At 43.2% G+C, this 15109-nt stretch overlaps 1 protein-coding gene across 1 annotated transcript; it reads left to right on the top strand.

The window, feature by feature from the left end:
- The first annotated feature begins 8058 nt into the window (after positions 1–8058).
- Positions 8059–10975, top strand: LOC128491625 (zona pellucida sperm-binding protein 3-like). Its single transcript, XM_053463943.1, has 8 exons — positions 8059–8460; positions 9121–9239; positions 9318–9421; positions 9493–9670; positions 9743–9863; positions 9938–10029; positions 10291–10412; positions 10749–10975. The coding sequence occupies exons 1-8, from the start codon at positions 8059–8061 to the stop codon at positions 10973–10975; spliced, it is 1365 nt and encodes a 454-aa protein (XP_053319918.1).
- The last annotated feature ends 4134 nt before the right edge of the window (positions 10976–15109 follow it).

Here is a 15109-nt window from a genome sequence, read left to right as displayed (position 1 = left end):
AACAAAAATGTTCTGCATTGTTTCCCCTTTATTTTTTGGTTAGGTCAAGTCTCTGGTAGTCACCTGGAGCTCCTGTTTTGTCTACCGCTATTTGAATAGGCTATCATTTAGATGTGGGGATATCTTGCTTACAATGTGTTCCACATTGGTTAAACTTTGACCCACTCGGCCACACAAATTGGTGTCTGGTTGCACTATTGGGTGATTCAGCTCCCCGGCGTACCACTTATCCTTGGGCAGGTTGGAGATCTTCCTTGGAATGCACCCAAATCTACCATGAGAAACTGTGCCTAACCAGGACAACCTCCGTGGTCTCCTTACTTTGTGCTGATACTCTGGTATGACATCATACCAGTGCTAACCATGATAAACCGTGTTATAGGGGGGCTGCTGGGTCAGTCCTAAGGAAATGACCAGCCAAGATAATTCCATCAACTATGCTTTAGCTCTGGTGTCTAGATAAATCTTTTGTAAATCTTCTATTGGCTGTGTGGTACAGTCCACATGGATGCCACATCTGTTCTACACAACACTGTGGGGGGGGGGTTACTTGAGGGGAACACTCTATTCCCTCAGGCATAGCCTGATATCCTTATCCTAGACCAGTACATGCGCCTGCTCACTGGGATTGGCCCTTCATACCACATAGTAGAATTGGTTACTGAATGTTGGTTATCACCAAACCTTGTCCATCAATCTGTGCTCCAAAACATGAACCATTTGAGCTGTAAAGACCTGGATATATTCTACAGACAACCTTCAGTTTTTAACTTTGGGATAATTGTTTTGGTGCAGTGGGTTTTGTTTTACTAATTTTGTTTTGGGCTGGGGTGGTGTAGGGGTGTCTCGGTATGCCTCTACAGTGGTCAATAGGTGAATGTGGAGGCACCTGGTATGTGTTGGTGTCAATGTCCATACGGTTAATATGTTGTAGAATTGGGGGGTCATTGTTTATGAAGGGGGGTAATGTTATCACTGTAATTGTAAATTAACAACAATACTGTTTCTTTCTTGTAGTATATTGTGGGCCAATGGCTCTTAACATTTTTCAGTGTTGCTGTTTAGCTGTGATTTTCTTCTTTCTCATTTTGTGCTCCCACACAATGTTTGTAAGGACAAACAGGGCTTTCTTTAGATGCCATTATTTTTATTATATCTAACCTTTTTTTATTTTTTTATTTTGCTTTTTTCCACATGTTATGGGTCAATAAGTACCAGTTTGCTATTTCAAAATGACCCCCCCCCCCCCCAAAATCTGGTTCTTCCCATGTCTTATTTCGGTTATCTTTGAAGCCGATCAAAGAAATTTAACCATATATTTAAAAACTAGACACCCCAAGGTATTTGAATTGCTGGTATTTTAACCCTTTCCATGCACTAATTTTACCACCACCAGTCAAACTTTATGGTAGTAGTTTTTTTTTTTTTTTTTTTTTTTTTATACACACTTACTTCAGGTATTAATTTATCGCTCCCTTTTATGTCTGTGTCAAACACACCAGTCTGTGTTCAACATCAGGTGTGTATTTTTTTGCCATTTAGACATCTGGTCAGTCTGTGCCCACGTCCTATACTTAATACATCTTTGAACCCAGCCAATTCAATTTACCCCATCAACTCATACATTTCATACAATAGACACCCTATGGGCATTTACAATGCCAATACTTTAACTCTTTCCATGCAGGAATTTTTGTGAAGATAAAGAATTGTAGGATGTGCTTATTTAACTTTTTTTTTTTTGACAGTTTTTACATGTTACCATATTTTTAAAATTTTTGAACTTTTTTCTTTTCTAATCACCCTGATTTGTAAGCAGGGTGCCATTGACATTGCATGGTTGGATGCAGTACCTGCATTCAACCTGCAGGAGAAGCTTGAGGGTTCTCAAGAGGGTCTGGGATCTGTGAACTCAGATCTATTGTTAATGCCTTCTTGTGAGTGATGGCAACGTAATTTACATGATGGCACTTGTGGTTCTATCGGGGTAGGGGGGGTTGTGTTGCTACATGCCTCGATATCGAGTTCCGTTTCTGCTGCTTACTGTTCTAGATTCTTTAAAAAAAGATTGTTCTTAAAATTGTTCAAATGATTATTTGAATATAATTGTAAGAATCTTTTTTAAAGAATCTGGAATCAAAATTAAAAAAATTACTGTATTTGCTGTTCTCCTTAATTGCTGGAGTGTCTGCGGATTGGGGTTCGGTGGTGGTCGAGAGACTGAATATAAGACTATACTATAGGAAAAGTTTCACTAGTAAATATTCGTGTAAATTATTTTTTTTTCCCATATTTAACCCCTTAGTTCCCCTATAGACGTACCGGGACGTCCAAAAAACGCCCACAAAGAAACCCCTATGGACGTCCCGGTACGTCCAGCCTTTCGTGCAGCGTCAGGGACACATCCCTGCCGCTGCACGGGAGACCAGGCTGTCATTTGACAGCCTGGACTCCCCCCTGGCAGCAGAAGCCGGCATTGCCGGCTTTCTGCTGCCCGATCTCCCGTAACAGCTTCCGGCATGAAAGCCGGTAAGCTGTTACGGTTGAAAGTGCCCGATCGCGCGATCGCGCAGTTGAAACGCGCGATCGGGCATTCCCTTCCGGGTTACGTCACTGCTGACGTAACCCGGAAGGTCATCGGAGGACAGGATATCCCCTGCGGGGATATCCTGCCCTCCGATGAGGCACAGAGACGCTGCGATCTCTATGCAGGTCTGTGAGGACCTGCATAGAGATCACAGTGTGATCGGTGCAGGGGGATCGCGGGGAGGGGAGTGAGAGACCATCTCTCTCACTCCCCCTCCCGTCCTGTAAGAAAAAGCAGAAAAAAAAAAAACGGTTAGTCATTTAAAAAATAATATTAAAAAAATCATTAAAATATTAATATAAATAATACAAAAAAAAATTATAATGTGGGCTGTGATGTCATTGTGACATCACTGGCATGTTCAGGAGGTCCCTAGGAGGACCTCTAACCATTACTGTGTAAAAATAATATATAAAAAATAAAAAAAAAATGTAAAAAAATTAAAATTAAAAAAAAATTAAAAAAAATATATAAAAAAAGATAATAAAAAAATTATTAAAAAACCTTACTTCCCATTGCCCTAGCATAACATCTACCCAGTGTAACCCTCCTGCCCCCGTTCACAACCCCCAAACCCGTTAAGCCATAGGCATAAAAATTATACAAAATTGTACACCTAATAGAACGCTCCCTGGTGCTGGGAAAGTCTGGAAAATCTATATAAATTAGGTATTTCTGAAATCAGGACACCTGAATTAATAAACTTGGAGGGGATTTTCCATCGCTTTACCTAATTTTGTGAGGATTCAGAGGGAAAATGTAAAAAAAAATTAGTTTAATTTTCTAATCTTCGCTAGTTTTTACTAAATTTCTCATTCTAAATTTCCAGCTAATCATCCAACTATGGTATCAAATGAAAGCTCTCTCTCTCTCCTTGAAAAAACGATATATAGTTTACATGGGTACACTATTCACAGGAAAAGAGAATCATCGCTAAACCGACATACCCCAAAAATGGCAAAATTGCTCTGGGCTTTGAGGTACCAAAAACCCCTGGGATTGAAGGGGTTAATAAAAGCTATGATTGAGAAAAATATTTTGTTTTTATTTCCTTTTATTTGCCAACCTGCCCCCCCCCCCAACTTTTGCACATTTGCCCCCAGGCTTGCTGCTCTGACCCAGAAATTCCTTATACCCTCCTATATGCCACTGTGCCCTGTGATATGCCTTATACCCCTATATGCCACAGTAGTATTTAGGGATTAAAAGGTGTGTGTGTCGTTTTTCAGGGCTGGTGTAAGGATTTTTGCCCCTCCCCTTTGATACCCCACCACTTTTAATGCTTGTTAGGCTGGGCTGCCCCCAGGGTGACAGCAAAAACTTAAGTATTAAAAAGAATAAAAAATAGTTGGGGTAATAGGCAGAAGGGGAGCCATATTCAAAGGGCAGTCTGCATGGGTCAACAATTAAATACAAAATGGGGTGGCTAGGGGGTATAAGTACACAACAGAGTGGTTGGGGCACCACATAAATCAATACACAAAGGTGGGGGTGGGTGGCTGGGGTCAATATACATGGGTCATTAACTATGCAAAGGGGGGCATCAATACACAAGGGAGGGGGGCTGGCTGGGGACATCACATAAATCAATACACAAGGGTGTTGGGACATAATGTACAAAGGGGGCCCGCAAAGAAACCCCTATGGACGTCCCAGTACGTCCCGCCCTTCGTGCAGCGTCAGGGACACATCCGTGCCGCTGCACGGGAGACCAGGCTGTCATTTGACAGCCTGGACTCCCCCCTGGCAGCAGAAGCCGGCATCGCCGGCTTTCTGCTGCCTGATCTCCCGTAACAGCTACCGGCATGAAAGCCGGTAAGCTGTTACGGTTGAAAGTGCAACCCGTACAACCCATATATATATATATATATATAGGCAGCAGGGGCCAATAAATGGGTTTTTAGATATTTGGACAGGGGCACGATTTCAGTGCTTGTCATAGGCTCTATTTTCAGTAGATACACCTCTGGGGGAGGGTGTATGAGCAAGTATGTGTGGTTACGGGAATGAATGAGTATTTAAATGTTTGTGAATGAGTGTGTGTGTGATAGCATGGATGTGTAAGGAGGGGGCGGTAGCATGGCATAGGGAGGCTGTAATCACACTCCTATCATGCCCAAGTTCCAGCATGTACTGGCTGCCTGGGCATGATAGAAGTGTGATTGCTGTCAGCAATTATATATATATATATATATATATATATACAATGTCACAAAATAGAGTATTGCAGGGTATACTCAACCCCCCCTTCTCTTATACCATCACTTGTTTTAAGTTGTAACCTCTACCATGTTGATTAGTATTGCTTCGGACCTGATGAAGAGAGGATAACTCTCGAAAGCTTGTCTTTTAAATATTATGTTAGTCCAATAAAAAAAGGTATCACCGCATACTCTGCAATACTCTATTTTTTTACATTGTGTCTACTGGATTAATACGGCCTTACCCTTTTACATTATATATACCGTATTGGCTCGGATATAGGCCGCCCCCGTATATAGGCCGCACCCTAAAAGTTTGGTGCTTTTTTAAAGAATTTTTTTTTTTCTTTAAAAAAGCACCAAAAAACATGCTGCCACTCTGTCCCCCCCCGAGATATGCTGCCACTCTGTCCTCCCCCTCCGAGATATGCTGCCACTCTGTCCTCTCCCCCTCCCCGAGATATGCTGCCACTCTGTCCTCACCCCCCTTGAGATACGCTGCCACTCTGTCCTCCCCCCCTCGAGATATGCTGCCACTCTGTCCTCCCCGCGATATGCTGCCACTCTGTCCTCCCCCCCCGACTTACCAGAGCAGACTCCCGGGTGTCTTATGGGGCCGGAGGGGGACATCTATGCACATCGTGTATACAACTCCCGGTGCCGGCATTCAGCGGAAGTGCCGGTACCGGAAGTTGTATACGCGTATTGCGTAGACGTCTTCCGCCGGCCCTGCAAGACACCCGGGAGTCTGCCCTGGTAAGTCGGGGGGGTTAGAATGCATCGTGCGAACGTCCGTGCGATGCGCTTAGACAACCTCCCGTGCCGGTACTCCCCCCGTGGAAAGTGCCGGCAGGGGAGGCTGTGTGAGCGTATCAGACAGTAGGATGCAGGTCCCCTGCACCGCTGCGGGGGATCTGTATCCTAACCCTGCTGCCTGCCCGGCGCCCGGGACTGCATGTCCCGGGCGTCGGGCGCTAGACCCCGAATATAGGCCGCACCCCCACTTTAAAGACTTAAAGTGGGGGAAAAAAGTGCGGCCTATATTCGGGCCAATACGGTATATATATATATATATATATATATATATACATATACATATATATATATATATATATATAAAAATATTAGACCCTGCTGCCGATATCAGGTATAGATCAACACATTAACACACAAACCCAGCTTTGCATGTATAGATCAATTGAAATTCACTTGTGATCCCAGCACTGAAGGTATATATCAAATAAACAGAATCAGACATACAAATCTTGTATTTGCAGGTATACAATAATAATATATGAAACATAGCATTGCAGGTATAGATCAAATAAATATATGGAAACAGCATTGCAGGTATTAATCAACTGAATATTACATAAAAACCATGTACTTGCAGGTATACATAAATAATGTATGGAAACATAGCATAGCAGATATGGATCTACAGAATAACACAAAAAACAGCTTTGCAAGTATAGATGAACTGGAATTCACATAAAAACATGGCATTAAAGGTATATTTAAAAACCCCCTAAATTACAGACATAGATCACAGGTTGCACACCCCAAAGCCAGCCCTGGCGTCCACACTGCCCACATAGATCCTGACCAGCACCCAAATTTACACGCATAGAACTTGCCATCTTTGTCCTCAAACAGCCCTGCATGAGTCATCTTTGTCACATAAACACCCTGCCTGTGCCATATTGGTCCCCAAAGCTCAAAACATCTGCTTGTGCCATCTTTGCCTTTCCACAAAGCAATTATACATCTATGACACACAAAGACTTTTACAGTTATCACTAATTCACACTTTCATTAACATAATTCATTCACACAGTAATGAATTTTCTGACTCATTCACACAACTCATTTACACATATTCATTAAGGCATTCTCACAAATTCATTAATTCATACTCTCACTCATTTAGACAATTCATCCACACATTAATTCATTCATTTTCTCACTCATTCACACAATGCATCCACACATGCATTCATTCTCTCACTCATTCTCACTTTTTATTTCAATATTCTTACCACCCCCTTCTCACTATCTACACCCCCTTCTCACCCTCCCCTCTCCCCTACTTCTCACTATCTACCCCTCTCCCCCTTTGACGTTCACTTACCATGTAGAGGTCCTGTCTGCCTGCTCTGCCGCGGTGCGCGCTGGTTCACTGCTGAGTGTCGGTATATAAGGTCATACTCCTGGGCTCAGCATGACATGCAGCTACCATGATTGAGCTAGAAGCTTGCGGAGTAGAGTGAGGGACGCCAAGCCGTTGCTGAAAACGTATTCTTGAATGACCACTAGCCGCCCCTCTCTCTGCATTAAAAAAAAAAAAAAAGATGGCATTTCAATTCCGGGGCAATGCCTTGTCCTGGATTAAGGCTGCCCGGGACCCCGGATTTAAAGTCCCATTGCGGGCCATCCGGGACATATGGTCGCCCCAGGTGTCAGGGACATTAAATTGTCCTTATAAGGCCAACATCCACTAAATGGCATATGTCCATTAGGGAACATTCCATTCACAAACCCATTTGAGAATATCCCAATTTCTTAAAGGACTGCAGAGACTCAGGGTCTGTACAGGGTCTAGCACCAGTAACCAACTTCAATGTTACTTAAACAAAATAGCAAAATAAAAATTCCCTATATTTGCAGGAGACAGGGTGACACAGCTTCTGAGAAAACAAAGGAGATGTGATTGTTCCTTTCACAATAATCTCAATATTCAGTAATTCACTATTGCAAATTATTCATTTAATTTAGGTTTGAAGTTTCTTGGATATCCCAGATTGAGCAAAGATAAAAAAAAAACATCAAAACACAAATTTTCAGGAAAGAGAGAATTTGTGGTCTGCTTGTGGCCCCTCAAGGTCTGGAGGTCTGCGCCCCTGGTCTAGATAAAGTCTATTTACACAATATTTTATTGGCAGAAGTATGTCAAGAAATGGTTCATATGGATTCCTGATTTGGATTTGCGTTTGATATCATATAAATAAACTACTGATTGTTTCAAGATGCTGGCTAAGCATAGTGAGAGTTGCAGTTTTAGAGCAAATGGGGAGCTGCCTTCAACTATGATATGGCAGTATCTTCTCTATATCCATCTCTTCTGTTTGCAAGGGTTGGGTTTAGAAAGCACTCCTGAAGATCATTACGTCATTACTGGGTGTTAATTTGCTCAGGTGGTGGAATAATCAGGTGCTGGGAGGGGTATATACAGGCCTGTTCTGTGCTCTCTCTCATTGTCTTGTGGTCAGAATGGGGCGGTGGGTTAGACTGAGTTGCCTGGTTCTGGTGGCCCTGCTCTCTGGGCTGGTGTTTGCTGTCTCCAGCCAGCAGGTCCTGGCCAGGAACCGGCGTCAGTGGGACCATTGGAGGAGTGGATCTCAGCATTGGTCTGGTTGGGGGTCCGGTAGGCATTATGGTGGGGTGGTTGGTCAGCCCAGGCAGCTGCAGACCTCTGGAGAGCATCCTATCAGTGTGCGGTGTATGGAGGACAGGATGGAGGTGTCTGTGAACAGGGATCTGTATAGAATTGGGAGGCTGGTGAAAGCCTCCGATTTGAGCCTTGGACCCAGACTATGTAAACCCAACTCTGAGAGCACAGGGACTACAGTGATCTTCCAGTATGGGCTGCAGGAGTGCGGCAACACCTTACAGGTGAGGCTAGTGTTTGGTGGTGAGGTCTGAACTAGCTGGGATGAGGTGGTGTAAGCAGGTTGCTCTATCTCCAGGGACTTGCTACGACTTGGTAATCCAGATTTGTATCAAGAGAAATGTTGCTGTCTAAAGGGTTACATTAAACTTAGAAAGTGACTGTAGATAAGAACAATTTGGCCGATCTAGTCTGCCTGACCTGAGCGCTCTCCTCAGTCCTTGTCCTATATCTAGCTTTGCCTTCTGCCTATCCCATGCTTGCGTAAAGGCCTTCACTGTATTACCCACTAATATTGAGGTCAGATCCTGTGGCACTATAGGATACGGTTAAGATCTAGTATGCCTGCTAATGTCGTTATTATGTAACTACTTGGTGTAGTCTGCTTAGAATCGCTCCCTACATAATCTTTTGGTGTCTCCGTACCAGCTGGTGGTTATAGCTATGCACAATTTTTTTTTATTTTTTTTTAAATAGAAAGACCCAGTAGCCTTGCACAGCTGCTGACTGTGGGCAGATGGGTTGCAAACCTGGCCCCCAAATGCCCCCCCCTTGCAACATATGCAAATCTGGGTGTGTCCGACACACTGTGGTCTATCTGGACAGATCTAGTGTTGCGCCCTCCACAAATCCTGTGTAGATAAGGGTTTTTTTGTTGGCCACAGATGACCCCTGAATTCCTGGTCTACAGCACAAACTTGACCTACAGCCCGACTCCTTCTTTGAACTCTCCTATCATCCGGACTAACTCTGCTGTAGTTCCCATCCAGTGCTACTACCCCAGGTGAGATTTCCTATCCCCTTACTTGATGCACACAGGACAGAAATGCAGGAACCGTGTTTTCATATATGATATCTGTAGGCATGGCAATGTGAGCAGCAACGCCATCAAGCCAACATGGATGCCCTTCAGCTCCACTGTATCAGCAGAGGAACGTCTGTCTTTCTCCTTGCGACTGATGAATGGTAACTTTCTGAAATGTGGGGAGGGAGTTGGCTCTGGAACATTGCTAATCTTGTGTGTCCTCTCCTTAAAGAGGGCTGGACTGCCCCAAGAACCTCTACAGTCTTCAAGCTAGGTGACGTATTCCACATAGAAGCTTCTGTTGCTGTTGGGAACCACGTGCCTATGAAGATCTTTGTTGACAGATGCATAGCCACATTATCCCCTGATGGCTCCTCCGGTCCCCGTTATGAGATCATTGATTTCTATGGGTAGGTCACACTACATGCCCAGGTGTTTCCATGGCTGCAGGTAAATACGTGTAACCTGGTTCTGCTTGGCAGGTGTTTGTTGGATGGCAGAGAGGAGGATTCATCCTCTGCCTTCCGATCCCCGAGACCCCGTCCAGACACGCTCCAGTTCATGGTGGATGCTTTCAGGTTTACTGGGACTGATACCTCTGTGGTGAGTATCTCTGGTAGTTTGATGTCCTGGGCCTATACCTCCTTCAGGTGTCTCTAATGTCCTTCTGGCTCTAGATCTACGTTACCTGTAATCTGAGAGCTGCTGCAGAAAACCAGGCTCCAGATCAACTAAACAAGGCCTGTTCCTACAGCAAATCCACCAACAGGTGAGTAAAGTGATCTTGTTTCTCTGGAAGGGGTAGAAGTTGTTGATCAAGCATGTGGGCCTCCCTGTACCCTCCTGGTGATGTACTCTTCAGAAAACATCCTTGCTCAAGCAATCTCCTCTTTCCACTTGAAAACAGATTATAAACTTGTTGAATGGCGTCTTGTAGTTGGTGCTTAGTCAAGCCTTCTGGCAAGTTCCCACTAGCTGACTTATTCTTGATGGCTTTGTCATTGTGTGTTAATGTCTTTGGTCTCCTCAGCTGGTCAGAACTTGAAGGACCCAGTGATATCTGCAGATGCTGTGGGACTGGCAACTGTGCCGCGACAGTTCTACCAGGATCCCAGTTCAGTAGATATGGGAGACGCTGGAAAAGAGAAGCTGCATCTGGTGAGTGAACTTGCCCCACCACCTTTGCTAATGTCCTGTTTTTGCTATGATAATGTTAGGTCCAGTAAATGTAGAAGCACTGATTTAGGTTTGTCACTTATTGGCAATGGTTAATACTGATACTCTTGCTACAGATTAGACTTGTGCATTCGTCTTCAGGCAAACATGAAAACTAACACGAAGAGTGCGTTTTCATGTTCGTTCCAAAGACATGAAGAAAAGAGAGCGGTGGTAAAACGTAGATTTAAGATACACACCACGAAAAGTCGGACCACCACTGCTTCATGTTGGCAATCATTTGAACCAGCTGACCACAAATAACATATTCTTTTCACATAGGTGCCCTTTCAGAGCAAGAACACGAACTGGCCACACTGGGTCCACTGCTGGTGATTGGAGCAGATCGTACTCAAGCTCTTGCGTCAACTCAAGAAGCTGTGCAGGTGGAGTTCTGGGTTTTGGTGGCAGTTGGCTCCCTGAGTCTCGGTAGTCTCATGATTGTTGTTGGGAAGTTCATAATTGCAAAGCAATTGTCTGTGAAATCAGAGCCTGAATAAAACAAATGTTCTGCATGTTGGTCTCTTTTACTCTTGGTTATGTAAAGTCTCTGGTAATCACCTGGAGCCTCTGTTTTGTCTACCTCCTATTTGTATAGGCTATCATTTAGATGTGGGGATATTTTACTTAGAATTTCCTCCACATGTTCCCATTGGTTAAACTCTGGCCCACTCGGCCACACAACTTGGTGTCTGGTTGCCCTATTGGGTGTTTTAGGCTCCCCGGTGTACCACTTATCCTTGGGCAGGTTGGAAAGATTGGAGATCTCCCTTGTAATGCACCCAAATCTACCATGCCTAACCAGGACATCCTCCATGGTCTCCTTACTTTGTGCTGATAGTCTGGTATGACATCATACCAGTGATCACCATGATAAACAGTATGTTATAAGGGAGGAGGGGCTGCTCCTAAGGAAACACTCAGCCAGGATAATGCTGATGGGTCTTCCTGCTTTAGCTCTGGTGTCTAGATAGTTATATCTTACATCCTCTATACAACATTGTGGGGGTGGAAAAGGGTACTTAAGGGGGGGAACGCTCTCTTCTCTCATGCTTTCTTAAAAGCACAGGAGGGACATTGGACAAATGAGGAACAGCTCACCCAATCGGCTTGCTCTTGTGACATCATGCATTCAATAACACCTATTTAACTTAAAATTAGATATTAACCCTGTTTAAGTTTGATACTTTCTTCCATCTGTGTACCTTTTCCAACAGTTGCGTTTCCTGGGACTTTTTTTATTTATTTTTTTTCCACCTGTAAAATTTGGTTAAAGTAGGTATGCAAATGTCAGTAGAATAAATCTTACTTAAGAAAAGAAATGAACCCCTTTATTTTCATAACTGTTTTAAATTATATCAAAAATTAATAGAACTTTAACAAAACTGGTACACTATCCTTAACCTGACAGGCGCATCATCCAGTGAGGCCTAAAAAGGACGCCCCGAACCAGCAGACCCAATAAATGAGACCACACCGTTGTGTTGGAAAAATTATAGTCCACACCTTTATTACAACCATAAATAACATATATAAACATACCAAATAAGTCTTAACCCAAACAACCAACAATGTAACCCCCTTACACATTCCCCACATGTCAATAACACATAGACAATGACCCCCACAGATAACAGATATAACAAACATCACCATGCCTGTAAAGTGCCACTAACGTTACCAAACCAACAGTAGGGGCAAACCGTGACCCCCCCCCCCCAGATTCTGAGCCACAGACCAGCTCGAAACCTACCATACCAACCAACAACACCAACCAATCAACCATAACCAACTGAAACATCCCAATTACACCCCCCCCCATTTTACCAATCCAACGCCGCTGCTGTGACAAAGCGAAGCCAAAAATCCAAAATTCAGGGAGGGACAAAAGCAGGTAAGAAGCTCAAATTTAAATGTGACAGTTACCTAAAATGTCCACCCATTTATAGCACCCACCTACTAACCCTGTAACCAACCCCAGACCTAGTGACATTATAAAGCCCTCCTCCTAGATCTGTCAAGGCCTGCTCCGCTAAGCTGTGCTGCTCCACAGCTACATTACATTAACGCTCTAAGTCTTAAGGTTTTTATTTAGTTTTTCTTTGGTTTTTGACCCACTTTCTTCTATACGCATACCTGCCAACAGTCCTTAACCCCTTAACGACAATCCCCGTACATGTACGGGGTTGCCGTGCAACGGGTTAACGACAATGCCCGTACATGTACGGGCTGCCGTTAAATAGCTGCAGCGCCGCGATCGCGGCGTTTTCGCCGCGATCGGCGGCTTTGCAGCATCCACGGAAGCCTCACAAGTGAGGCTGACCGTGGATTCGGGGAGGGCAGCCCTCGGCAGCCCTCCCCGGAAGAAAAATGGCCGCCGCCGCACCGATCATCAAAGATCGCGGCGGCGCCCGGCTAAAACTGCTTAGGAAGCGATATGAATCGCTTCCTAAGCATAAATGGTGTTACTGACATGCCTCGATATCGAGGCATGTCAGTAACACTACCCCCCGACCCCCGATCGCCTTGTGATTGCTCCGAGGAGCAACCACAAGTGCCATCCTGTGAATGACGTTGCCGTCATTCACAGGATGGCATTAACAATAGAAATGAGTTCATAGAGGGTCTATCCAGACCCTCTTGAGAACTCTCGAGCTCCTCCTGCAGGTTGAATGCAGGTACTGCATCCAACCATGCAAGGTCAATGGAGCCCAGCTCACTAGTGAGAGTGACTAGTAAAAAAAAAAAAAAAAAAAAAAAAAAATTAAAAAAAAAATTTAAAAAATGTTTCAAAAAAATGTCAAAAATATGGTAACATGTAAAAATCCCCACTGTCACCAAAAAAAAAAAAAGTTTTTAATAAGCAAGTCCTAAAATTTTTACAAAATATGTCCTAATATCTTTACAAAAATTCCATTATGGAAAGAGTTAAAATATTGGCATTACAAATGCCCATAGGGTGTCTAGTATTAAAAAATATATGATTTGATGGGGTAAATTGAATTGGCCGGGTTCAAAGATGTCCCAAATATGGGACATGGGGCAGATGTCTAAATGGCAAAAAAATACACACCTCACAAAGGCGGCCTTTTACCTCCCAAATAACCCTACAAACCCATGCATGTGGGGTATCGCTGCGCTCAGGAGATGTTACTGAACACATATTGGGGTGTTGTGTGACAGGGACATACACCAGGAGCGATAAATTTATACAACATGTGTGAAAAAAATACAAAAAGAATTACTACCATAAAGTTTCACAAAGGGTAGTGGTAAAATTAGTGCATTGAAAGGGTTAAAATACCAGCATTTCAAATACCTTGGGGTGTCTAGTTTTTAAAAATATATGATTTGATGGGGTAAATTTCATTGGCCGGCTTCAAAGATACCTGAAATGGCACATGGGGGGAAGAATTACCAGATTTGGAAAAAAAGGTTTTGAAATGGCAAAACGCTACCTGTACTTATTGCCCCATAACGTGCAGAAAAAAGCAAAAAAACATAAAAACATTGGGTATTTCTAAACTCAGGACAAATAGTAGAATCTATTTAGCAGGTTTTTTCATTCGTTTTTGCAGATGAGTAAAAGTTTTCTGCTTAAAAAGTGAGAAAAAGTAATTTTTTAACAAAAAATCCCCATATTTTATCATTTTTTTTATAGTAAATTAGATGATATGATAAAATTAATGGTATCTAATGAAAGCCCTGTTTGTCCTGAAAAAAACAATATATAATATGTGTGGGAGCATGAAATGAGAGAGAAGAAAATCACAGCTAAACAGTAACACTGAAAAACGTTAAAAGAGCCATTGTCCCACAATATACTACGAGTAAAAACCCCTATTGTCCTTAAGGGGTTAATTTTCCAAATCCTCCAATTCGGGTGTGTAGGTAAGTATGACATTGTAGGTAAGTTGCAAATGTTATGCAAGAATGTAAAACCGGTCTCAAATTCCCTATTCAACACATTCATTTATTGATGTAATCACTGTTTCATGGCATTTCCATGGCGATCACCAGACAACAAAGAAAAAAAGGACTGCAAAGAACGTATACGATTATTCACCCGAAACGAACATGGGAACAGATGAATATTCATAGAATACGAAAAATAAAGTCTAGTAAATACCGTGTTTACATTCTTTCCCTCATGGTGCACCTGCTTTTATGGTCCACAACTCCCAAAACTCTCATCAGTACTCTAAGCTTATGGGCGTTGTGTTCAAAAAACACGTATCAACCCAAGATTAGTCTGTCATGAGATTAGTATGAGAAAGTATGGCCTGTGCTTGCACAGCAGCGGCTCGAAGTTCTTGGAAGCTGCATTGCATCCACCATTGACGTGATTAGGCCCCATTGAAGTCTTCATGGATTTACCTCACAATCCCTTACAAGCTCTACTTGAAACTCGCAAGGCACTTGAAAGAACTCACATTTTAAGAAAAATACAAGTTATTTTGAAGTGAGGGCATGTAAACTTAGTCAAGTCTGATCAGTCAAGGTAACCTTTAAGTTGGCCACACAACCTCTGTCTATCTCTCACTGGTTGTTACAACAATGAGTATGCAAGCGTCATACTCATACCTGGGAACTTCTGAGCTCCGGCTACCGGGAGCCTTCCCTTCCCTTGCGTG

The sequence above is a fragment of the Spea bombifrons genome, chromosome 4, assembly GCF_027358695.1.
Source record: "Spea bombifrons isolate aSpeBom1 chromosome 4, aSpeBom1.2.pri, whole genome shotgun sequence".
Taxonomy (NCBI): Eukaryota; Metazoa; Chordata; class Amphibia; order Anura; family Pelobatidae; genus Spea; species Spea bombifrons.
This window is presented reverse-complemented; position numbering and strand designations above follow the sequence as displayed.